The sequence below is a fragment of the Physella acuta genome, unplaced genomic scaffold (assembly GCF_028476545.2).
Source record: "Physella acuta isolate Inbredline_101_S28 unplaced genomic scaffold, ASM2847654v3 ptg000241l, whole genome shotgun sequence".
Lineage (NCBI taxonomy): Eukaryota > Metazoa > Mollusca > Gastropoda > Physidae > Physella > Physella acuta.
Genome location: NW_026731760.1, coordinates 27,501 through 55,270, shown reverse-complemented (window position 1 = coordinate 55,270; position 27,770 = coordinate 27,501). Strand labels below are relative to the sequence as shown.

The 27,770-nt window shown below is 32.9% G+C and overlaps 2 protein-coding genes across 3 annotated transcripts in view; one reads left to right on the top strand and one right to left on the bottom strand.

The window, feature by feature from the left end:
• Positions 1 to 27,770, top strand: part of LOC131938312 (deoxynucleoside triphosphate triphosphohydrolase SAMHD1) — a 47,487-nt gene that overhangs the window by 7,892 nt on the left and 11,825 nt on the right. The window lies entirely within an intron of this gene.
• LOC131938296 (deoxynucleoside triphosphate triphosphohydrolase SAMHD1-like) lies at positions 260 to 24,541 on the bottom strand. Its single transcript, XM_059296289.1, has 26 exons — positions 24,497 to 24,541; positions 24,210 to 24,231; positions 23,763 to 23,923; positions 22,596 to 22,711; positions 22,314 to 22,381; positions 21,786 to 21,905; positions 21,620 to 21,682; positions 20,987 to 21,142; positions 20,788 to 20,879; positions 18,929 to 18,982; positions 18,489 to 18,690; positions 8,719 to 8,790; positions 8,279 to 8,362; positions 6,661 to 6,765; positions 6,421 to 6,546; positions 6,101 to 6,187; positions 3,918 to 4,007; positions 3,628 to 3,753; positions 3,253 to 3,286; positions 3,051 to 3,093; positions 2,364 to 2,406; positions 1,861 to 2,021; positions 1,307 to 1,455; positions 1,029 to 1,093; positions 501 to 722; positions 260 to 340 (listed from the first exon to the last, which is right to left on the bottom strand). Exons 1-26 carry the CDS (start codon positions 24,514 to 24,516, stop codon positions 260 to 262), a joined length of 2,562 nt encoding a protein of 853 aa, XP_059152272.1. The 5' UTR covers positions 24,517 to 24,541.

Here is a 27,770-nt window from a genome sequence, read left to right as displayed (position 1 = left end):
CCGTGATACTTTTTTATTATTATAGCAACCAACCTATCTAAAGGTTACTGTAAAACGTAATCGCTTATATTTCCTGCTGGGCGTGGGAACAAAGTATCTTATATCAGAAAACAAGCAATGCCTTAAAATTGTCTGCGTGCCTCATCAAAATTCACAGAACTACACCGTTATGTTGGAACTTTCGTTCCACTAATCCCTAATTAATCTAAAGCACGCTTAGCAATATGTAGGCATGGTACAGCCAACAGTAACAGAGCCACTAAATTAACAATTTTGAAAATTCAATTCTTACTTCGTACAGAAACGACTGTTTTTCTTTTCTTCCTTTGTATGGCCATCTCTTTAATTAAAAAAAAATATATTTATTTTTATTGATAAGTATTGTGCATAGTCGATTAAATTAATGCCACAGCCTTAAATTAGATAGTAAATGTGGCTTATTTTAAAACATGCATGTTTTTTTTAATTAAGCATAAATTGTAAATTTCAATCAAACTGACTGTTGAGCCTGTGGGTTTGACGATACCAATAAGTTCTTTGATGAAGACTATGTCATCTGGCGATAGCCCATACTCTTCTAGATTCAGTTTGTCTATGTCAATCTTCTTTTGGTCTAGCTTGTCTTGATATACGTTGTCTTGATTCAGCTTGTCCTTATTCAGCTTTTCTTTATTCAACGTGTCTAAAATATGTTGAAACATTTCGCCAGATCGTTTGCCGTGCTAATAAAATATTACAAATCTTGGTGTTAGTTGCTTTTTGAAAACTATGTTGTATACAATATCTTTATTAAAATTTGAATTCGAAATGTAAATATCACACAACTGGTTTACTCAAATCTCACAAAAATATGATGTAAAATAAATACAAGGAACACAAATTTTCAGTTTCTCTATTTTAAATTGACTGTTGTTTACATACAGCCACTCATGAAGTCCTAGGGTTCAGAACAAAATGCCATAATATATGGTTGTTTTTATTTAGATCTTCAAGATAGCTTTTAATGGTTATAAAAATTGACCATTTACTTTCTGTTCTCGGTTAACTTTAGGCAAGAAGCTGTCACTGTACAATTTGGAAAACGGCCCTTGGTCTAAAATGAAAAAAATAGACTGCTTAAAATTAATTAACAAACTATTGTCTAAAAAAGGCATACATTAAACAATAAAAAAAAATGATTTGAATAGTACTTCACTTTTCTAATACCATTTTAAATAACAGATGAAATTTCAATAAAAAACATATTATAAGACAGACTTGTAGGCATAATCTATACAAATGGTTGCTGTATAAAAAAATCACTAACCTAAATTGTAACACAAACCAGCTATTTCCAAACACAGAATATCTTTATCAGTTATTTCTGCTTTTGATAGCCCACGCACATTATCTTTTTTATCTTTGACTAGCCGCTTTTGTAATTTTCTTGCGAATTTGCCAGCCAAATAGTACATTCTTCAAAAAGGAAAAATGATTCAGTTAAAAGAAAAAGACAAATTAACCTAACAAATTATATTAATTTGAGGAAAAATAGGATTGTTAGTTTTTAATGTAACCGACATTGACCTGATTTGTACAGTATTTCTCATATATATATATATATATATATATATATATATATATATATATATATATATATATATATATATATATATATATATATATATATATATATATATATATATATATATATAAAACAAGTGTTTAACAAATTTTGAACATTAGGCTTATCTAAATGAGAAGAGAAGGTGTTAAATTTCAGCTGCAATAATATTTCACTGTCGCATCCTGCTATATTTTATAACATTCAGTAGATTCCAATAAGTATGTTTATTTCTTGCATTGGTTAGAAATACAAACCCCAGGGAATGCTCGAATCGATTGTGATTTGCTCCTGGGTATAAGAAGTACAACATTCCTGCCTGCTTTATATATCTCAACCTCTGAAACTGTTGAGTGTTTATGATTTTCAGGCAAACTTCATTTATTTTAATATGGCCATGGAGGGAGTCGTTGAAAACCTGCAACAACATTTTTAAATATATTTCTTTCAATAATGTGTTGATATTGAGTCCATGATTCATTTATAAAATAAAGGTACTGAAAAGCATAAACTAACTTTCAACTTTTCGAAAAATTTATTAGCATTTATTAAAATCTAAAATTTAGGAATACTAAAACTTTTTTTTAATAGCGGCATGTGTTAAATCATGATGAATTTATCAAACTTCCGCGGAAACGAGATCATAAAATTAAGAAAACATCTAAGGCACATCCGGCTACTTAACAAAAACTACTAATTTATTTTATTAATGTAGGTAAATATATAGAGTTCAAAAACTAAAAATTAAATTCTTACGTACTTTTGAACTTGCAGTCTTTAATTTAAGTTCCTTACTTTCAGATCTAGAATCACACAGTTAATAAAATTAAAAACATAAACTGTTTCTGTCAATCAAAACGAATTACTAAATTACAGAAAGTCTTAGTGGCGCTTGTGACATCCATTTTTATAATTGTTTTTATTATGAAGTTTTATTTTGAGCATGCTGTCGTGAAGATTCAAATTAGGTTTAGATTTAGGGTCAGGGTTAAGGTTAAGTGTAGCTTTATGCGAAAGTAATGGCTAAATTCGCGATATTCGTAAGACCTAGGGCAAGCACATTTATTACAAAACACACAAATAGGCCAATTTTGACCCACCATTTAATTTTCTATGTCAGTTTATTACGTCCAAATGTCCAGTCAAGCCTTAAAATGGTATCTAAATTAATCTGCAAAATTTTCCTGACTTCCGTATTATTCCGGCAAATTTGAGAAATGGAGTATTACGACTAATCAAAGTCTAAATATTTTTTAATATTAATTGCAAATTATTAAATTATGTCAATAGTAAAGCATTATCATGAATTGCCTTATTCATTTAACATTAATTGTCGAGTCCGAACAATATTCTCTTATGTGTGAAAATAAAAGTTTATTTTAAGAATATAAAAGGTCATGGTCAAGTTCATGCACATGCAAAAATGGTAAGAGTTTTGAAAAGTTGCCTTTTTGAGCTTGTATCGCTATTGTTCTCAGTTGAATTTGACACTGAAAATATATGAATTATTACGTGATACATATTGCACATTAAATCTTTCATTAGTATTATCTAAATTGTCAACTAAAGTGTATAATTTTATTTTTAAAGTTTTTTTAAATTATATTTTGGTAAACAAAATTTGTTGATTAAATGTTAAGCCTACTTACCTGTGCCACTTTTTTGTAGTTCTTCATAACTCTCCTTTTGTGAGTAGATAAAGTATATATATTTAAGGCCAATAGATTATTACACAATTATTAATGATTGCTCTGAATAAATTATGTATGTTTAAATTCAACTTCAAACTTTAAAATTATGTGAAAGAACTGTGTGTAAATAAGATCACAACATGCACAATGGTTTTAAAACATATCCAGTTTAACTTTACATGTTGTAAGTAGAACATTTAATCGTTAACAATATTGAATGTTTTAAAGCTTTACTTTTAAGTAATTTGTAAAATGTATGACTTCTTGTGATATCTTTTAATTATTATTTACATAATTAGCTATTGTTCAATTACTTGTATTTTGGAAACATACCTTTTTTGCTTTAAGCCAGGACGTTGTGGCATCAACTATTGCATCTCTTTTAGTGTCATTTATTAAAAAAATATCAATTGTGAGTAGATCTTTGGCGCCTTCTTTAATAGATAAAACTGTGTTTGGCTGTAAATACAGTTAACTTTTATATTTAAACTAAAAGTGGGATAAAATAAGAAATTGATATTTATATTTTCATGTAGCATATTAAATAAAGATATGTTTTAATATAAATTATGGTGCATTTACTTTTTTAAACTTGTAATTATTTTTTTTCTTTGCATACATACTTTGTTATCGGTCTTGATTAATACGCATTCTGAATACAGAATTCCTTTTTCTTCCAAACGTTCCAAGTTTTCTAAAGTTGAATCTGAAAGCTTAAAATAAATTTTACTACAGGATAAAAATTATGTATGCATTATGCTTAAACACATACAAAGTTGGTCGTAAAGTTAATTTAGTCAATTCAACTATGGTATTTAATTTTTAATCAGCTAATTTTTCTTAAAAGTGGGTGAGAGCTCCCCTAACTATGTTCGTATGTTAAAATATGGTTCGAATAGAATGTTGCTATAGCAATAAGTTTGTGCCATAACCGCTCAAACGTTGATAAAAATCTACCAACAGGATCTAATATTTTATAGAAAGTTTATTCCACATAAATGAATAGGTAATCAATGTATTGATGTTTGAGAAACCGGAATTAGAATACAATACCACTTCTGTGTCAACACACATAGAAAACACAGACATACAGCCCAGGCAACAAAACTGTGTTTACAGGAACCAGGTATGTCTAACACGTCGACTTTTGTTAATTTTTTTTTTTTTTTTTTTTTGCACGACTAAAGTACTTTCCTTTTGCCATACTGAAAATAAACCTGGAGTGATCTCCCCTAAATTTCTCGAATATTCTTAAATGTCACTACGGGAGATAGCAAATCACGATATAGACATGGTTTTTAATCCATTTTTAATTACTTAAACTTTTTAAAATAGAATAGAATCTCGTAGAAAAAAGAATAGCACACCAAGTGAACGCCAAATAAAATGCGTATAATAGTCAGGGGCGGAACTACAGTGCCGCCAGACCCCGCAATGCGGGGGGGCCCACGCCATTTAGGGGCCCAGAGCCGACCATAATAAATCTTTTTATAGTTAAAAAAAGGTAAATTTTCTTTCATTTTTGACTTGATGGTTGTTTTGTAAAAAATTACTGTAGCTGCGGTTGTATTATCTTTATTCTATATACACCACCCCACGCTCCTGTTTCTTCTTTTTCCCTTTGTTTTTAAACAACTTTGAAAGCCGAGTCTTTCTCCTACAATTAAACTTATCAAAGATAAGCAAATGTTCAAACCACTTCCATGACTTATTTCCCTTTTTTAAAAAAAAGTCAAATAGGGGTGATCATAAGCTCCTTTTAATAGATTTGTACTAAACAAATTAAAAAGCAATTACTTCTCTTAATTATTATTTTTATAAGTAATTACTAAAGAATAATATTGTATAAAAGTTAAGTGTATTGAAATGTATTAAATCAATAATATTTTAAACATTAATAATATAACTTCAAGAATAAACATAAAAATAAACATAACACGAGACACCATTACTTATACAAAGCTTTCATATTTTATATTATTTTGACCGACAGTATGATAAAACGACTTCTGTCAAAAATAATTAAAATTGATGTTCACAAAACACGCTTATGCACTTACACACATGACATGATGTTGAAATTTTTTTTATTGATGTTTTTCAAATCCCGAACAGGACAGCAATGAGTTTCCTATGTTCGTATTATGTGTTTGCATATATATATATATATATATATATATATATATATATATATATATATATATATATATATATATATGAGGGCCTAAAAAATTTTTGTTGCGGGGTGGCCCTTTTTTTCTAGTTCCGCCACTGATAATAGTGCGGAATATTATTAGTACTTTATAAATTCACATGCGTCTTTTGAGAAATAGGAAATAGCGACAATTACTACTTCCGGTAAACGGAAATTACTCAAAATTTAACAAAAGGCAGAGAGTTAGATATTTTACTTACTTTTGAAATTTTATTTATCTGAAATAGTACTCAAGTTAAAGGCTTTTGAAAAATTCAAAGTAGAAAAAGTTCCACTTCCGGTTATTGGAAATCGTTCAAAATTTGGTCTGGATCTATGATTTTGGTAAAATACTTATATATGAAATTTCATCAACCTATCTGTAACGGTACTCAAGTTATCGTGTTTACACACACACACACACACACAGACACACATACACACACAGACATACGGACAAGATTGCAAAATATGTTTTTCCGACTCAGAGAGGTGTAAAACATCGAGATTTACAAATATATATATATATATATATATATATATATATATAAATAATTAACTAATTTACATTAGAAACAGTATGATATTAGATGGCAACAGATTGATTCAAACCTTAACAATAAAATCCATTTCTTCAAGCTGTGTATTATTGTGGTCTCTTTTGTATCTAGCAATCTGTCGTGTTATTTCCTTTACAACCTTTTGATATTGAATGCAATAATATATTTCTTCATGTATATTTATATATATATATATATATATATATATATATATATATATATATATATATATATATATATATATATATATATGTGTGTGTTTGTGTGTGTGTGTGTGTGTGTATTACACAATATTTTAATTTCTAGTGTTTACGCATTTTAGCAATTATATCTTTTGACACATATTTAGTTTTCCATTTGATTATATCCTACCTGGATTTCTTTTAGCCAGTGTTTACAAGCTGCTATTATTTTCTTTTGTTTTTCTTCATTTGTATCACGCATATAAATTCGCACAAACGCTTCTGAACCCCCAGCACCTTTAAGGATTCTGCTTGCCTAAAAATAACATAGCACCACGACAAAAGTTACGCCTCTGCTATGTCCTTTAGCTTGTAATAGAAACAATTTGATGTAGAATATTATTTAGTTTGCGATTATTTCAATATTTACCTCTATCTTGTCGATCGACACAGCGGTATTGGGATCATATTTTGAGTAAAATTTCATGTTTATTAAAGGATTCTTTTCTTGAAGTCCAAGGTCGAATGAGGTTACCTTTTGTTTTAATAAATATGAAGAAGTTTTAAACAGGTAGGCTTATATATGATTTAACCCAATCTATATATATATATATATAGGGGGGGGGGTTATCGTCCTTAACGACCTACTGATAGTGTTTTAAAGCAAGTATTTTCTGTGGTAGCAATGGTACTGTCGAATTCACAAATTATGAATTACTGAAAAATGGAAAATAAAACAACTAAATAGCGGCGTATGATATGCCGCGGGTCGGCTCGTACAAAATATTACTTTGAGAGGTTTGTATTTTTTAATTGATGTTAAATTTATTGTATGACAATAATTGCTTTAATTTTTAACTGGAAAGGTGTGGTTAATACCTGACAGACTTTCAAGCGTGAAATACCTAGCAAATTTTCTCGTATACTTAAAAACATTGTATAAATAAAAATATGCTTATATATGTTATATATATATATATATATATATATATATATATATATATATATATATATATATATATATATATATATTGTTACAACCGTAGGGGCGTATATAGCAGGTGTAGGGTTGACGACAGACGTGACCCAGATTGAACAGGTCTAGATGGAGACAATCAACGAGGCACGTGTTAGAATTAGGTTACATTTACGGACGACGGCATCAATGGGGGTAGGTGTAGAAGACACGTATCTAGTTGGCCTGGGTGACCGTAATGGGGGTAGTATATTAGCAGGGTCTGACAATTTAATCAGGTACCCCAGACCTGTTGGCGACATTTAATTAGGTTAGGCTTGAGTGGGAAGTGTTTGTGCATAATTAGCCCCGCACCTGGACATTTGTGAGTCCGTTATTTAAGGAGGGGGAGACGGCAGACTAGGGGACACACACAGACTCAGGGAGACTCACACTCACGAGTCAGAACACGACACACACTCGGAGACGGACGGACTCGTCTCGGATAGCTAGGTCTAGAGGAGACAGACATGGGGCGTCTCTGTGAGCTAGTGGACAGCCAAGAGATGCCTGTACTGTAGTAGACCTAGGCTAGTTAGACAGTTAGGGACAAGTAGGGTAGTCATACTAAGAACTTTAGTTGTTTGTAGCTAGTTGTATATTTCTGATCGTTGTACTTTCGGTGGCGGGTTTAACTTTAAGTGTTGTAATTTGTGGAAATAAATGTAGATCACTGAAGTTGGCGTTTATTTATTTTTATTTTTCTTCTTGTTTACGATTCCCTGACTAGTTCGAAAGGATTAGAGAAGGGAGTCGTAACAATATATATATATATATATATATATATATATATATATATATATATATATATATATATATATATATATATATATATATATATATATATATATATATATATATATATATACGTAACTTAAATTCCGCATATTTGGGCCACCAGTATATTTGGGCACCCTTTAATTTGGGCAATATTTTTAAAAAAACTTACATTATCGGCTTAATGGAACTAAATACCCCCATTAGTGTGTGTACTGATTAAGCGTTGTATATGATAAGTACGTGATTAACTTGCCTTCAGAATGAAGTCATCTTCTGTTAAAGCACCTTCCATACTGCCGCCTTTTTCAATAATCTGTTTGGTTATTGCCTTTGAAGACTGTTAATTGAAAAAAATCAGACACGCGTGCAACTGTTTAAAATTCATGTGTAAAATTATTTTTTTTTTTATTGTTTTTGGGTAAAGCTTAGACGATTATAAAACAAAATATAATCACGCAATATACAATTTAATTTGCCGATTTATAATCTTCGGTTTTTCTTTTATAAGACGATTCATCATAAATTCCCTTATTACATTAATCATAAATATATTATGAATATTAATATGAATATTAACTATCTTGAAACAAGCTTTTGTCAACCTAGTTAACGTCTTTGAAATAATGCTGTTACATTCCTCTCGCTGAAAACCAGTTTTACTGTAAAACTACTAGTATAGCCATATATTCACACCTTTACATTTAGTGTTTCCACCTCAAAGCCTTGACTTTCTGTGCTGTCACCTCCAGAAATCACGTAAGCTTTCTAAAATAAATAACGTATGTTATAAGAAAATAATAGTTTCGCTGTACTGTCGGGAACGGTCTAGAGAAAACACAAGGAAAGTAAAAACGTTCACAGTCAAACGGAAAACAAAAAATCCCACGACCGTGTCGTCACATGGAACATATAGAAAATTTTCAAAACGAAACGAAATATGTACAACTCTAATGCGGGAAAAGTACACACAATAAAATGACTTTATTGATTCTAGAGTAAACATAGAATTAAAAAGCCAATTGCGAAAAACATTCACAGTAATAATGAAGTCAAAAATATGCTGCTCGATACTAAAGACACTAACATAACCACCTAAAGTATTTGTCTAATCACTAACATTACCACCTAAAGTTTTTGTCTAATCACTAACATTACCACCTAAAGTATTTGTCTAATCACTAACATTACCACCTAAAGTATTTGTCTAATCTTAAAGGGGGTCCAGAGTATCTTTCAGACATCTCTTGGGGTAGAGTTGAAGAGCGTCTACCGCCCCCACCCCTCCCCCGGAGAATTCAATCAGCCAACCCCCATCCCTCCCTCCGCGAAAAAATTTCAAGTCCCCCACCCGGAGAAAAAAAAAAGTATGAAAAAAGCACAATCTTCATGATTGAGGTCAGCAAACAGTTGGAGAAGTGTCTAGATTTCAGAGGTAGGATCTACCTTGTCTTTATAATATACAAATGCGAAAAGTGTTTATTTTAAAGCTACACGAAAAAGAATGACGTCATTGATTTAAATTAAATAAATCAAATGCCAAAGCATAATGACGTCATAGATACTCGGTAATAAAGACACTGACATTACCGCCTAATTTGTCTTAAAAGTGGTCTGCATGCAGAGTTACTTTCAGGCGTATCTTTTTATAGGAGGATAAGAACATTCCCCCCCCAGTAGTATATTAGGTCGCTTTTGGACCGATTTTTTGGCGGAGGTGGGGATGGTGAGGAACAATGACATATAGGAAAATACTCGGGAGCAGGATGTGGGGGTGGCGCAAAGACATATAGTAAAATACTCCCAGCCTGGCGCCGCGGGATGGTGAGGGTGGGTGAGCAGGATGCAGGGGTGGCGCAAAGACATATAGTAAAATACTACGCCAACTGGGGTTGGCGGAGGTGGTGGGGAAGTAGGTCACCTTTTGGTGACCTTGTGACGTAATCATTGACCTTGTGAGGTAATTAGTGACTTTGTGACGTCATCATTGACCTAGTTACGTAATTTTAATGCGTTTTTTAATGAGTTTTAATGAGTTTTTAAAATTTTAATTAGTTTTTATTAACGAGTTACGTAATTTAATTACTTTGATTGTATTTTTATTTTGTTTAATTTGTTTGTTTACTTGTTGTTTAATTTAATTACTTTGTTTATAGTGTGTAATTTTTATTAACGAGTTACGTAATTGGATTTTAATTTTTTAAATTTTTTCAAATTTTTAAATTTTTTTTTAAAATTATTAATTTAATTTGCTTATTTGTTTACTTTTTAATTATTTTTTATTTTGTTTATTTTTAATTTAATTTTATTTTATAATTAGTTAAATTATTATTAACTAGATACGTAATTTGATTTTAATTACTTTGTTTAATTTATTTATTTGATATATTTCTTTTCTTTGTTGTTTAATTTGTTGGTTTGTTTATTTGATTGTATGTCTGTTTTTAAATTCTCCCCTTCAACGAGCGTGTACTAGAACAGTCTTTGTATACCAGCCTTTAACCAGACATGTAACACCTGTTACGTATCGACCCGCCCGCGAAGTTTTCTCACCGCTGCCCGTTTTAATGCGAATGTATTGATCGCAGCCGCTGGCCCATCACACCTAATTAAATTTCTGTTATGCTTCACCGAGTTTCCCCCGCTCGGTTGACAGCTGTGCAACAGCTGTTGTGCGACAGCTGGTGGTGTAATTAGGTTGACCAACCGGACATTACCTTGTTGGTTTTCTAGTACGCGTATGCTACACGTATATACACACACACACACACATACACTAAATTAGAACAAAAATCTTCTTATATTTTATTTGTTTATTAACGTTTTTCCAATTCATCAAAGGCTTTTAAAATTTCATCCTGTAAACTCAACAGGCGCTCAAAGCAGACGCGAGTCATACTAACACCAGAATTTGTAGGAAAATTAAGATCGGTCCCATCTATAAGCTCTCTAAGATTTAAAGTGTTTTTGTTCATGAATTGGCTGACAATCGCCAATTTAAATCCGGTGTGATTCATCGTTCGTATTTCCGTCACTTTATTGTTACCTCTGGCCACAAGTATCCAATCTTCATTAGACATCTTGAAATAATCTTTTATAATTAGTTCCAATAATTTGAAGTGTTAAACGTAATATAATACGATCGTTAATATATTGACGATTCGCTGACGCCGAAAAGGGTTGTAATATAACTTTTAAATTTGCACCGCGCGTTTAATCGAAAGAGCTAAGTAGTTATCCGCAAAGCTACCGTTAAGTGTGGCGACAGATGTTACCAAGCGGGTGGTGGTGGTGGTGGTGGTGGTGGTGGTGGTAAATTTGCTTAAGATTATAAACTTCAAGTTTTAAAAATCAACAACGTTATACTACGTCTAAGTTCGATCTGGGGTTGTGTAGTTGGATGTAGCTGGAACGTTTAGTTTAGTGGCTGGAAGGGGGATGGATATGTAGCTCAATAGATCAGTCGATGGCGCGGCTGTCTCGTAGGGTTGGTTGTACACTAAAAAGGAATACATGTGAGTACTTATTTAGAAAAAGGTTTATTTAAAGGATATGTAAAGGATAATTCATACTATTCACCTTACCTCGGTGTACGATACAAAATTAAAAACATGTGACTACGTATTTAATAAGATCTGTAATGAAGTAGGCCTTGTTGACTATGACTGGTTGTCCAGGTGTTGACATGATACACTTTTTTGAGATACACGTACACACAAACACACACACACACACACACACACACACACGCGCGCGCGCGCGCGCGAAATTCATACTAGGTCGATAAAGGCGGAGAGAACTTATAGGTATACATTATCATGGTGACAACAAAAGCGATCCTTATTTTATTTACATGAAAGCGTGTTTTCCAAAAAGTGTCACTATGCCGTTGTCATTTTCGCAGCGGGGTTTATTTTAAGTGCACCTCGTGCACGTTTGTTTACATTTTAAAAGACGTATCGCTTGTCTTCCCTAATAGAGAAACGAGAGGAAAGACAACTGTTCTAAAATTAGAACAGCCTTGTTTACAGCCACGAGTAGCGTCCCTTGTGAAAAAACTCGCGTCAGAATCCTTAACTAAACATTCAATTTCTTTAACAAGTTAAAAAATAATTTAGGAAGACAAGGGTTAACAACATTAGACGCCACCGTTTTTGTTTCCTGTGACGACAAGGCACAATACACTTTTGTAGTTTATGTCTCAAGTAGAGGGGTGGGATATTTTTTCTTTGTAAGCGTGTTGTAAACAATAGGTAGAGGAAGCGATTACTAGGTAAGAGGGGAGAGAACGTGACGTACATCGCGATATTTGAAAACATGGCGATGTTTAACCTCAACCAAAAAAGGCAATGAACCTAGAAGGAAGACGAATATATATCTTAGTCTTGCAGCAGATTACCTTCCCATGTTCGCTTTAGTATTACAGTTTTCAACAAACTTCTTTTTGACTTGAACTTCTTTAATTTTTAAGAAAGTTTACTTATACATAAGACATTACGTCTAATGACAATTTTTTATTTTTACCACTCAATGTATTTTCTTTTTCTATATCTTACATTGTCATCTTAATTTTTGATCACCTTAGTAAAAATTTGCTTAAGATTATAAACTTCAAGTTTTAAAAAACAACAACGTTATAGTACGTCGTGTCAAATGACACACCGTTTAAAATGTCTACATTTAAAGTTCACCAATATAATGACGTAAAAACTAAATATGATATGACGTTAGCATATATATCATTCAATCTAATCACTCTAAAGTACAAATCAATAATTTTTATTGATTAAGGGGCTGGGTGAGTTATTTTTATCACTATTCGCCCTTCCCCTTCCCTTTGTCCGCAACCCCTTTCCCCTTCTCCCATCCAACCTTGCGTCATCACACTAACCTCAATACCAACCGCTAGATAAACAGACCGTACTACTACCCACACTATACCTTGGACAGACAAAGGCCGTATGACAATCCTACATTTATCTACACTCAACTAATATCACAACCCCCTAGAAACCACTCCAACAGACTGGGATACATAACTTGTAGACACCACTCCTCGCTGAATATCTCTTGCACCCTAGCCACCTATGTCCGCCACCCTCGCCCCCGTCCCTAAACACCCGCTTGATAAACAGACCGTACCTCTACCCACACTATTACTTGGACAGACAAAGTAACAGACAAACATTTATCCCCCTTCGTTTACTGTCACAAGTGACAACGTTCCCATCCAACTCCGAAACATCCATGTACCAATTTTGAAACCTGTCTTGTTGAAAACAAAGACCGTCCCACTCTAGTGTAAACTCTACCCCGACCAACTCCGAAACAGAGATGGTCCCCGTTTGAAACCTGCCTCGGTGAAAACAAAATCCTTCCCACTCTAGTATAGACTCGGCCCCTAACACTTCCAAAACATCCCTGGACCAACCTTGAAACACGCCTCGGTGAAACCCAAACTCCCCCGGCGCTAGTTTAAACTCTACACCAATCGATTCCAAAACATGCCTGTAACAACTTTGAAACCGGCCTCGGTGAAAACAAAAACCATCCCACCGTAGTATAGACTCGGCCCCTAACACTTCCTAAACATACATCTCCCAACTTTGAAACCACCCTCGGTGAAAACTTCACCGACCCTAGTATGGACTCTATACCTACCGATTCCAAAACATGCATGTTCCGAGTTCAAAACCAACCTTCACTGACACTAGTATGAACTCGGCTACCAACAATTCCCAAACATGCATGTACCAACTTTCCAACCTGCCTCAGTGCTAACAAAATTCCCCGACCCTAGTATGAACTCTACCCCTGTCCATTCCTAAACAGGCATGTACCAACTTTGTAACCTGCCTCGGTGAAAACTTCACCGACCTTAGTATGGACTCTACACCTAGCGATTCCAAAACATGGATGTACAAACTTCGAAAGCACTCTCGGTGAAAACTTCACCGACCCTAGTATGATCACGGCCCCTAACAATTCCAATGATGCATGTACGAACGTTGAAACCACCCTCGGTGTAACCAAAACACATCCGTCCCTAGTGTAAACTCGGTTACCAACAATTCCAAAACATGGATGTTCCGAGTTCAAAACCAACCTTCACCGACCCTAGTATGGACTCTACACCTACCGATTCCAAAACATGCATGTTCCGAGTTCAAAACCACCCTTCACCGACACTAGTATGAACTCGGCTACCAACAATTCCTAAACATGCATGTACCAACTTTGTAACCTGCCTCGGTGAAAACTTCACCGACCCTAGTATGGACTCTACCGCATCCAACTCCTAAACATGCATGGTCCGAGTTCAAAACCCAACCTTCCCCGACACTAGTATGAACTCGGTTACCAACAATTCTAAAACATGCATGTATCAACATCACTCTGTGTTAACAAAACTCCCCCGACCCTACTATAGACTGGACCCCTAACAATTCTAAAACATACATGGACTAACCTCGAACCCTGGCTCGGTGAAAACGTCACCGACTCGTGTATAAAATCTGTCCCAACCAACTCCAAACCTTCCCTGCGCACCCGAATAAAAATAACTCACCCAGCCCCTTAATCAATAAAAATTATTGATTTGTACTTTAGAGTGATTAGATTGAATGATATATATGCTAACGTCATATCATATTTAGTTTTTACGTCATTATATTGGTGAACTTTAAATGTAGACATTTTAAACGGTGTGTCATTTGACACGACGTACTATAACGTTGTTGTTTTTTAAAACTTGAAGTTTATAATCTTAAGCAAATTTTTACTAAGGTGATCAAAAATTAAGATGACAATGTAAGATATAGAAAAAGAAAATACATTGAGTGGTAAAAATAAAAAATTGTCATTAGACGTAATGTCTTATGTATAAGTAAACTTTCTTAAAAATTAAAGAAGTTCAAGTCAAAAAGAAGTTTGATGAAAACTGTAATACTAAAGCGAACATGGGAAAGTAATCTGCTGCAAGACTAAGATATATATTCGTCTTCCTTCTAGGTTCATTGCCTTTTTTGGTTGAGGTTAAACATCGCCATGTTTTCAAATATCGCGATGTACGTCACGTTCTCTCCCCTCTTACCTAGTAATCGCTTCCTCTACCTATTGTTTACAACACGCTTACAAAGAAAAAATATCCCACCCCTCTACTTGAGACATAAACTACAAAAGTGTATTGTGCCTTGTCGTCACAGGAAACAAAAACGGTGGCGTCTAATGTTGTTAACCCTTGTCTTCCTAAATTATTTTTTAACTTGTTAAAGAAATTGAATGTTTAGTTAAGGATTCTGACGCGAGTTTTTTCACAAGGGACGCTACTCGTGGCTGTAAACAAGGCTGTTCTAATTTTAGAACAGTTGTCTTTCCTCTCGTTTCTCTATTAGGGAAGACAAGCGATACGTCTTTTAAAATGTAAACAAACGTGCACGAGGTGCACTTAAAATAAACCCCGCTGCGAAAATGACAACGGCATGGTGACACTTTTTGGAAAACACGCTTTCATGTAAATAAAATAAGGATCGCTTTTGTTGTCACCATGATAATGTATACCTATAAGTTCTCTCCGCCTTTATCGACCTAGTATGAATTTCGCGCGCGCGCGCGCGCGTGTGTGTGTGTGTGTGTGTGTGTGTGTGTGTGTTTGTGTGTACGTGTATCTCAAAAAAGTGTATCATGTCAACACCTGGACAACCAGTCATAGTCAACAAGGCCTACTTCATTACAGATCTTATTAAATACGTAGTCACATGTTTTTAATTTTGTATCGTACACCGAGGTAAGGTGAATAGTATGAATTATCCTTTACATATCCTTTAAATAAACCTTTTTCTAAATAAGTACTCACATGTATTCCTTTTTAGTGTACAACCAACCCTACGAGACAGCCGCGCCATCGACTGATCTATTGAGCTACATATCCATCCCCCTTCCAGCCACTAAACTAAACGTTCCAGCTACATCCAACTACACAACCCCAGATCGAACTTAGACGTAGTATAACGTTGTTGATTTTTAAAACTTGAAGTTTATAATCTTAAGCAAATTTACCACCACCACCACCACCACCACCACCACCACCACCCGCTTGGTAACATCTGTCGCCACACTTAACGGTAGCTTTGCGGATAACTACTTAGCTCTTTCGATTAAACGCGCGGTGCAAATTTAAAAGTTATATTACAACCCTTTTCGGCGTCAGCGAATCGTCAATATATTAACGATCGTATTATATTACGTTTAACACTTCAAATTATTGGAACTAATTATAAAAGATTATTTCAAGATGTCTAATGAAGATTGGATACTTGTGGCCAGAGGTAACAATAAAGTGACGGAAATACGAACGATGAATCACACCGGATTTAAATTGGCGATTGTCAGCCAATTCATGAACAAAAACACTTTAAATCTTAGAGAGCTTATAGATGGGACCGATCTTAATTTTCCTACAAATTCTGGTGTTAGTATGACTCGCGTCTGCTTTGAGCGCCTGTTGAGTTTACAGGATGAAATTTTAAAAGCCTTTGATGAATTGGAAAAACGTTAATAAACAAATAAAATATAAGAAGATTTTTGTTCTAATTTAGTGTATGTGTGTGTGTGTGTGTATATACGTGTAGCATACGCGTACTAGAAAACCAACAAGGTAATGTCCGGTTGGTCAACCTAATTACACCACCAGCTGTCGCACAACAGCTGTTGCACAGCTGTCAACCGAGCGGGGGAAACTCGGTGAAGCATAACAGAAATTTAATTAGGTGTGATGGGCCAGCGGCTGCGATCAATACATTCGCATTAAAACGGGCAGCGGTGAGAAAACTTCGCGGGCGGGTCGATACGTAACAGGTGTTACATGTCTGGTTAAAGGCTGGTATACAAAGACTGTTCTAGTACACGCTCGTTGAAGGGGAGAATTTAAAAACAGACATACAATCAAATAAACAAACCAACAAATTAAACAACAAAGAAAAGAAATATATCAAATAAATAAATTAAACAAAGTAATTAAAATCAAATTACGTATCTAGTTAATAATAATTTAACTAATTATAAAATAAAATAAAATTAAAAATAAACAAAATAAAAAATAATTAAAAAGTAAACAAATAAGCAAATTAAATTAATAATTTTAAAAAAAAATTTAAAAATTTGAAAAAATTTAAAAAATTAAAATCCAATTACGTAACTCGTTAATAAAAATTACACACTATAAACAAAGTAATTAAATTAAACAACAAGTAAACAAACAAATTAAACAAAATAAAAATACAATCAAAGTAATTAAATTACGTAACTCGTTAATAAAAACTAATTAAAATTTTAAAAACTCATTAAAACTCATTAAAAAACGCATTAAAATTACGTAACTAGGTCAATGATGACGTCACAAAGTCACTAATTACCTCACAAGGTCAATGATTACGTCACAAGGTCACCAAAAGGTGACCTACTTCCCCACCACCTCCGCCAACCCTAGTTGGCGTAGTATTTTACTATATGTCTTTGCGCCACCCCCGCATCCTGCTCACCCACCCTCACCATCCCGCGGCGCCAGGCTGGGAGTATTTTACTATATGTCTTTGCGCCACCCCCACATCCTGCTCCCGAGTATTTTCCTATATGTCATTGTTCCTCACCATCCCCACCTCCGCCAAAAAATCGGTCCAAAAGCGACCTAATATACTACTCCCCCCCCCCCCCCCCCCGCGCTGGAGAAAAAGTCTGAAAGAAACGATATCTGTATAATTGAAGTTTAGCGGCCATAATTAGGAAACGAGCCTAGATAACAGAGTCTACATATAGTCTGTGTAATCTAAAAAATGCCACCAGTGTTTCTTTCAAACATTTTTTTTCTCCCATGGGGAGGGGGAGATGGTTGCGGGTAAAAGACTATTTTCTTTATAAATTCTATTTCGTTATAGGGGGCGTTAGACGTTCATCGGGGGCAACGCCTCTTCCCCCCCCCCCCCCCCCCCTTGAAAGAAAATCTGAATAGGACTTTTGTCAAGTTTGAGCTTAGGTGCAAGGTTTACGATGATGCAGAAACTATATGTAGATCAAGGTTAAATCTGGATAAAAAATCCGTTATCAATTATAGTTCCGGTTAAATTCAAAGATGAGGTAGTGATTTTGGTTTTGGTTTCGGTTTAGAGAAAAGACAACACTATCAACCTAGCGCCCGTTGTATTTCTCTCTCAACGGGCCATTTATCTAATAATAAGAAAACAATTGTATTGTATTATCTGAAAACAATAATTGTTTACGTTTTCTAAAATGAATAACGTATATTATAAGAAAACTATTGTATTATATTATCTAAAAACAATAATTTTTTTGCGTTTTCTAAAAAAAAAATTATTAAAAAAACTGAAAAACTGAAAATAATACTTTTTTCGTTTATCAACATGTTTGTTTATGAATCAAGAAGTATGTTGTATAAAAGCATAAAAATGTACCCTAATACATGCTCTTTCCAGTGGTGGACTCTCCCATACACATTTGTAAAGGTCTCTTTTTAGAATACGTTCCACCAGAGCTTTAGCTTCTTTCACTTTTGGTGTGTCATCATCCATGTCAAGGATCTTGAACAGAATGTTGTCATCAAGCTCCATGAAAGCTCTCATGTTGTTGGTAGATTCTATCACTGTGTAAGTCTTGCTGTAATTTGTAGAACTTACATGGGTTATACTGATAGTAACATTTATTTCAATAAATTATATAAAATCGTCGATGTTTCTTAATACATGTATACTAGGTTATTATAGTTTAAATAAGATTATTTTAATTATAATTTTCAGGCAACATTAAAACAAGTATTTGCATTTCAATTAATCTTTTAGGCAAGCATAATATTCCGTTATGAATGTTGAAGACTAGTCACTAAATTAATACTTACCCTTCTACATTTATTTTGAAATCATCTTTAACTTTTAACATAAGTTCTGCAATCCTTTAAAATAGTTAATAATTTCTTATTATTATTTAAATCTGTAGATTTTAAATATTAGACATGTTGCTTTTTATAATAGAGAAAACTCTAAAAGCATTTTATCATGAGTTTTGAAATTAAAGCGAATGAAGTTAAAAAAGGAAATTTTACTTTGTATGATATGTGATAAATATAGTGATAGTTATAAATAGAAATAAAAATGAAAGTATCTCTGTCCTTTACACAATTCTATTCATCCCAAAAACGTTGGGAGGTTGCTGAGTGCATTATAGAAACGATTTCCTCCTTTAAATGTTTTGTTTACGCGGATATGCTCATTACAAAATCACCAATATCCTTTTTTTTCGTCATTATGGGTTTCTTGCTTTTTTGGACATTTTGTTTATTTTTTGTATTATGAAAATATTAACTTAAATGAGAAAACAAAATGTGTGTTTAAAATATCATTTGTATGACCCTATTAATTAAACAATTATCGTTTTTACCAATCTGCAAGCTCTCTATGAAAAGTGTTTATCCGTCATCATATTGTATTTGGAATCATTTGAAAGCTATATTCCTCATGTATTTGATAATCGTGTTTTCCGCCATCTCGGAAACACCCAAAGATTACAATCGGCTTTACAAATTACACAGATATGGTATTATTTTTAACCTACTTTTCCTTACTTTTTGCTGATTTTCTCTGTTCGCAGTTTTTTAACACTAAAGTGCCTACTACCTTTTAATTTATTACACAATGCCCACCACATTTTCAGTAATTGTTCTTCGTGCAAAAATAAAACTTTTCTCACGAGGCAAGTGTGATGGCTTTCATGGAAAAAAGTTTATGGTAAATAATATGCAAATTTTTTAAACTTTTGAATACTAAAAAGGGTACGATTTTCAGACCTTAAAAAATTCTGACCAGTAGCTCTTTCAAAACGTTGTCGTGATAAAAGTAAAATTTGATTGCTATAAGTCCATAAATTAAAAAAAACCTTAGCGTTTTTTAAAGTACCAAAAATTCAAAATGGCGGTGGGTTTTTTTCGAGTTTCATGACAACCAAAATTGTTTTCAACCCTTTTTGCTGTTCAATACTTAATTTTGTACCAAACGTGGTAAACTTATTATCCAAAAGGCGTTATATCTTAAATTGTAAAAAAATAGAAAAAAAAACAGAGCATATTCACTTAAATATAAAAGGTGCCGCGCCCCAACGGTATTATTGTGCATGATAGAACCTGGGGTCCGCTACTAGAATTAACGGTTGAACTGCACCTTCAGCATCCTCAGGCGCCCTGGCAGTTGTGAGACGAGTAGAACACCGGGTTCACTTTTAAGAGTTATGGCGCCTACATTCAATTTAAAAAGAGGCCTACACTTGTGGGCTACTACAATCGCTGACTAACCGAATGAGGGATGAAAACCCCAGCCACTGTGGTATTGTACCCGGCGGTACGTGGGCGGTGTACTACTTCTACCTTGCAGAGGGCACAAACAGGTCGTCTAGTATCGTATATTTCAAGAAAGCATTGTAATATCTGTTACAAAATAGTCATTTTAACCGTTTTTTAATAACTGATATTTTAATGAATTTAATCTTGGTTTAAGAAGTATTGATGCTACTGTCTTAATATATCTTGAATAAAAATGTAGGCTACTTGTCTGTTACAAAATAGTCATTTTAATCGTTTTTTAATAACTGATATTTTAATCAATTTAATCTTTGTTTGAGAAGTATTGATGTTACTGTCTTAATATGTCTTGAATAAAAATGTACTTTTCTGCTCTACTGCAAAATGTCAACTTTAATTGTTCTTACATGATTTGTGTCGCTATGTTCACTCTGTGTCTATATGCATATTTTGTCAAAGTGTACCTGGTGGTATACACGTCTATACAGTTTCTAACTTCCTAGAGACAGAAATTAATAAAAACATTAAAGTACATAAATTTCGCGTTTAAACAGCATTATTCTTTAAAAAAATTAAAGTCTACAAAAAAAAAACGTTTGACAGTACCTCTATTTCCATACAAATGCGATTTTTCCCACTAACATTTATGACCCTTGCTAGGTTCATGTAACGTTTGTAGTTAAATGTGTTTTCAATACCCAGGTGAAAACAATCTCGGGCTAGGAAATCGAAAGTGTGAGCAGCGATGCCGTTTAAAATAATCTGCAGACCCAATGTAGAACCGTGTAAAAAGCTGTTTGATTCAACTTAACGTTATTTAGAAATTTAGAAAATAAGTATCAAAATACGTGAGATTAATTTAAACTAGGTAAAGTAAAATATTATTTTGTGTTAGTAGATTCAAAGAAAAGGACAAGCATTAAAATAAGGAATGCACAATTCAAAATAAGTAGCCTACTAAACTGTTTTTTAAACAATGTTGTTGTAACTATTGCTGATTCGAGTGTCTCGAAATATTATAATTTAAATAAAAAGAAAATACATAAACCCCTGTGATGTTAATACGGTAGATAATGAAGTAAAATTGTAAATCGTGTAACAGTTACCCAGGGGTAATGGCGCTGGCTACCCAGTCATCTATTTGTGTCCAATAATAGTATTTACATTCATATCTATATTTTCAATCGGGAAAGCATTTTCAATGTAAATAATACAATAACAATTTTAACACAAAGTTACCTCTTCTAGAAATTCTTTACCATTTTCTCTTCCAGTTGTCATTGCCCCATCAGCAGGTTTTTTCTGATGGTAATCAAAGTTTAAATTAATAATAATATTTTTAAAATATTCCTATTTATAATTTTAGCCTAAAGATAAAGAGGATTAATTTTCTTAAAATACTAACAAATATCATCTGCTTGATGAAAAATATATCGTTTTCGTCTAAACCATATGTATCAAAGATTTTCTTAACTTCTTTGTTTTCAGTTATATCTTCAAATATTTTTCTGGAGGTTTGTTTAACCTGAAAAATAAATGTCAACATTTAAAATGTTCATTAATTTTAAAAATGCCCCATGATGTAATGAGCAACAAAGCATTTTTAATTTTAATGGGTACTAAATAAATTGTAATAGACTCAATAAGATAGCATAAAAAGAATCATTTGACATCCAATACTGCATTCGGCCTTTCTCATAAAGGAAAAACTGCTCAAATCTCAATATCGGTACTCAGATTTTGTAAAGTTTTAACCAAAACACGTCTTCTAATCAGACTTATTCAGTGTCAGCGATAATATAAAACAACTCTCATACTAATATTAATTGTATTAATTGTTCCACAAACGCACAAAACATATGTATTGAATTTAAAAATCATAACATGTGTATACTAGCTATTGTTCATACAATGTAGTGAAACAAGTACTAACATCCCACGGAATTTCGAGATTTTCAGGCATCAGTGTGTCCTCAAACATATGTGAGAAGGGACCGTTTCCTAGCAGATATACAATTGATGGTTAACATTAATGTGCATACAAATTTATGTACAATATATATATATATATATATATATATATATATATATGTGTGTGTGTGTGTGTGTCTGTGTGTGTGTTTGTTTGTGTGTGTGTGTGTGTGTGCGTGTGTGTGTGTGTGTTTGCGTGAGTGTGTGTGTGCGTGTGCGTGTGCACCTATGACTTCAAACTCACCCAAACCACGACAAAGTCCAGCTATTTGCACACAAAGAATATCTTTTCTATTTATTTTAAGAGATGGCTGGTTTCTCTGCAAGGTTTCAGCGAATTCACCCGCAAGGAAACACACTCTAAAATAAATAGATTTTTTTTAGAATTCACACATGCATTGCGACCCTATTTGATTGGATGTTGCTAAGAAAAAAATAGTTCTTGTGTCATGAATAAGGGTTTTAAAGGTATTTTGTTAGGAGAAGGGGCAAAGATGGTTGAGTCGTAGATCTGTTTTAGGTGTCAGCTATTAGGAGTAAGAGTGACAGTGGAGTGCGGGCGGTGTATTAATATGTCTTTTTACTTTCTCGTATACATAGATTTGCAATTTTGTCCGTATGTCTGTGTGTGTCAGTGTGTGTGTGTGTATGTGTGTGTATGTCGGTAAACACGATAACTTGAGTACCGTTACAGCTAGGTTGATGAAATTTCATAAAGAGGTATTATATCAAATTTGTAGTTCTATATACACTTTTCAGCGATTTCCGATAACCGGAAGTGGAACTTGTTCTACTTTTAGTTTTTCAAAAGCCTATAACTTGTGTACTGTTTCAGATAGATTTAAGACCAAATGAAAGATCTAATTTTCTGCCTTCTATCAAATTTTGAGTAATTTTCGTTCACCGGAAGTAGTAATTTACGCTATTTCCGTTTTCTCAAAAAACGCATACGAATTTACAAAGTATTAATAATATTTCGCACTATTATACACATATTGTTTGCCGTTCAATTGGTGCACAATTCATTTTTCTACGACATTCTATTCTATTTTTAAAAGTATAAGTTATTAAAAATAGATTAAAAATCATGTCGATATCCCGAGTTGTCTTCCCACGTAGTATTCTATAAGAATATTCTAGAAAGTTTAGGGGAGATCACTCCCGGTTTATTTTTGCAGACATAGTGAAAAGCTAATGGTATTAGTAACGCGAAGGTGGTTTTAATACTTTTCTGCTGAAATTGCGAAGAGTAGAGAAATGGACGACTAAGGATTTGGTTAGGGCTTGTTTGTGCACTACTTTCTACCAACGCCTAAAAAAATAAAGTTTGTATGCATTAGTCCTTCTAGAGTTTTATATTTACCAATCAATACCTAGAAGAAAAGTATGTGAGAAAAGATGTAATACAAACCCTATACTGTGCTCGAATCTGTTGTGAGCGGACCCAGTGTTGACATAGTAGCATGTACCAAGTTGTTTGAGGTAGCGAAGTCTTTGGAACTGGGGTGTGTTGATTATTGCCACACATACTGGGTGTATGCTCATGTGCCCGTGTACCGGATCAGTAAAGTGCTAAATTTGTTTAGAATATTAAACTTTGAATAAATTTGGGTCATAGAACAAGTTTATCTTGTGATTGTAAAAAAACTGTATTTTTATTATGACTTTAACTTTTAATTATTTTTTTTTCAAATTGGCTTTCTATGTTTCATGATACGTGTTCAAGTGCTTTCAATATACACGATATCTTTCGTTTCTTCACATCACAAAAAGCAAGCGTCCCATTGCAGTCTAATTGTAATACTTTCAATCATGTTAAATTGTTAATATATTTGTAAATGTACATTGTGTATTTTACCTCCATGATAATGTCCGATTCTCTGTAGATAAATATTTAAAAGAAAAAAACGGTTATCTTTAGGTAAGTAAAATATGAAAGTACGAGCCAATGTAACTTCTAAAATGTAACAAGATATAACCATGCTTTCTAGAATTATTGCTGCTAAACAGTATTGCTTTTTCAAGATTTTCTGGGATTAAAAACACAGTATCGAAACAGCATAAAATAAGAATGTTTAAAAGAATAAAAGCAATAGATATTTCAAAATACTACAAGATTATATTTGAAATCTTAAAATTTCTTACCCATTTTCATTGTTTGCCATATAATTTTTATCGGGCGGTGATTGCTTAACTGTTTTAAAATAAGTTAGAAACGTAATATTTTTAATAATTTAGCTAAAACGGTATGATGAATATTAAGCTATATATATATATACCTGGTAACAAACCTTGTGAGTATTTTGAAAACATTTTTAATAAATTTAAATAAAAACAGAAACTTCATTTCATAAATTTCTTTTCGGCATTGTCATGGAGTAAAGGAAACATTATTTATATAGCGCAATAGTCAGACGTAAGCGCAAAAAATAGCGCTAAGGTAATTCACAAACAGCAAACATGTGGTAGTTATATATATATATATATATATATATATATATATATATATATATATATATATATATATATATATGATATTATGTATGCTTTGTTCAGGAAGTTAGAAAAAGCTATTGTAAACGTTAAGCAAAATTATACAAAATCTTAACGAATTGCTTCTGTTTTAAGCGGAAATTGTGGTTTCTTTCAACTTTTAAATGTTTCTGCAATGTAATTGGAAACATATGTTTATACTGCATGTTTTTAAACAATGCCCACCAACAAATTTGAAAAGTAAATGGTTATTCGTTGTGCATTAAAATATGAATGATCTTTTATTAGATTATTTTTACGCGAACTTATTTAGATTAATTATCGGCTACAAAATGACCACAGATTTACCAGGAATGTATTTGAAAAGTAAGAGTGTATATATAATTCATGGTACTTAACTTTGCTCATGAGTTTAAATGCCTTTACAAGTTCCATAGAGGTTTTATTTCTAGTACCTTAAAGCAATTTTCTCGGAAAGCTAATACTGAACATCATGTACAAGTACAGCAGTTCAGAATTAAAGGACCATTCATATTCCATTCATATATATATATATATATATATATATATATATATATATATATATATATATATATATATATATATATATATATATATATATTAACATTAAAGCTTAACAGTAAAAATAAACTCTTAATTATTTGTTTATATAAATATTTTTATTTTTATTTTTTTTATTTAGCCATATATAACAGTTTTATTAAAATCAAGATTGTTTCTTGTGGGTTTTTTTGTTACATTAACCACAAATATGTCTTAATTTAGCATATCACAGGCTTGTTATTTTAATTTAACTTTTTAACTCTGGCGTACAATTATGCATATCCCTTGCTGTTTGTAAGCCAACAACCTTGACACTTTGCTCTTAAATATTAAAATTAGTACAAAATCGTGACTTCTAAACTTAGCGCTGACGCTTACATATGATATAAGTATAAGAAGTTTTCTCGGAATTTGAAAGTCTAATCAGTCGCTTTAAGCTGCATTTAAACATGGCTACATGCCAATGTTTTCTTAGATACCACAACAAATGTCTCCATGTTGCAACATGAATAACTCGCTCATATTACCCAATATAATATCTTGGCAAAACCTGAATGTAAGTCTACTTGTGCATTGGGGAGGCTAAGAAGTTGTTTTTTTTTTTTTTTGCTTTTGAGATTTTCCTTCTTTTATATCAACGTTGTGGGCGAAACCGATTTTTTCATCTCCCAAACATATATAATAATAAGCCGCTGCCTGTGTGTTGTATAAAAAGTATACTTTAAAAAAAAAATAGAGAGTATTTATTAAGTTGGTAATTTTTAACAAAAAAAAAAACTTTTAATTTTTTTTTTATTTGCGATAAACATAAATTATAGATATATTTATATACCAAAGAGAATCAAATAACGGCTAAAGTATTAAATTTCTATATAAATTATATTTTGAACAGTCCTGAGGTCGGTGCACGTGCTCCGGCTAAGGGGTGTCGTTCTCTCCCCCACCCCCTCCTACCAGGCGCGATGGTTAAAATAAAACACTAGTAAATTCATATCAATGCCAATGTGCAACATCCGACTAATTCAAGATCAAAATGAACAGGATGCAATTATTTACATCTATTGTTTTAATTATTTATAAATACCTAATAAATCTTTTCTGCTTTACCTTTTTAAAGTTTTGTAATAATACGTTTTCCGAGAAACTGAGTGACATAATCTGTACTGAAATGTATAAACTTTTATTTAAAATAAGTTTTGTAAGTAATATCGATATCTGGTAGTAACAATATCAGTTCAGCTTCGCAAATTTTTAAGAACGACGGACAACAAGGTATGGACAGATAGAGTTTCTAGATTGTATTACAGAAATATAAGTTAAGGGGTCGTCCATAAATGACGTCATACCAGTGTGTGGGTGGGGGGGGGGGGGGAGGTGGGGAAGGGGTTCGGACTTGTGTGGGTGAGTGGCGAGAGAGAGTTAACTTGTCCTGTCGTATTATAACCAAACTCAAATTTGGCTCCTTGAATGTTTTATTCAAAAACAATTTATAGAACATCTTTTAACAAGTAGAATTGCGACTCTTGCCATTGATAAAGTAAGAAGATAATATGATAAATGATAAATCTCTATTTACATATTTGTTTCATTTGATCACAAACTGATTATAAACAGTTTATCTAGTTATTACTTGTGAGGAAGAAGTTTTGGGAAAGCGACGCTTCAAGCTGAGTCAAGCAGTTCATGGTAAAATGGGCCCATCTGATGAAACCTAATCAAAAGGGGTTTTGTTTTAAAGGACATAGCACCTGCTATGAGCCTCCATATAAACTGCCCGCCTCATAATGGCTCCAAAATATGTATCTTCTTTAATAAAGTACTTGTCCTATTTACGAGTTGATGTTTTATGAGTTTTATGTATTTTGGTTGAAGTTATTTCTGTCATATTTTAGTTTTGTAACAGATAGATTTCTTCCTCCTCCTTTGCCAGTCACCTAAACAAGTGGACTAAACATTTTATCTGAGTGTCCAACAGTTGGATAATTACACAAATAACCATCGGTTTTGCAGGTATTAGTTTAAAAGTGGATGAAATCTCCACCACTTCTCAAACTCATATTTCACTTAATTTGTCATTCCGGGGAACCATTCCTAAATTCACCAACAGGTATCATTTATAGCGCTATTACAGCGCACCAGGCATCAAAAAGTTGAAACACGTCTCCAACGTGAACTGATGGTGATAAACTTCAATAAAATAAATGGCGAGAATTCACATTGAATGACAGAGAAAGAATTTGATGCAAAGGGTAGGCCGTTCCCGTTCCACAGGAAAAGAAAGTCCCTTCCCTCCCTGTGTACTCAATGCAGAAACATTCAATTCTATGTGGAAGATCGATGAAGCTTAACGTTTAAAATTATG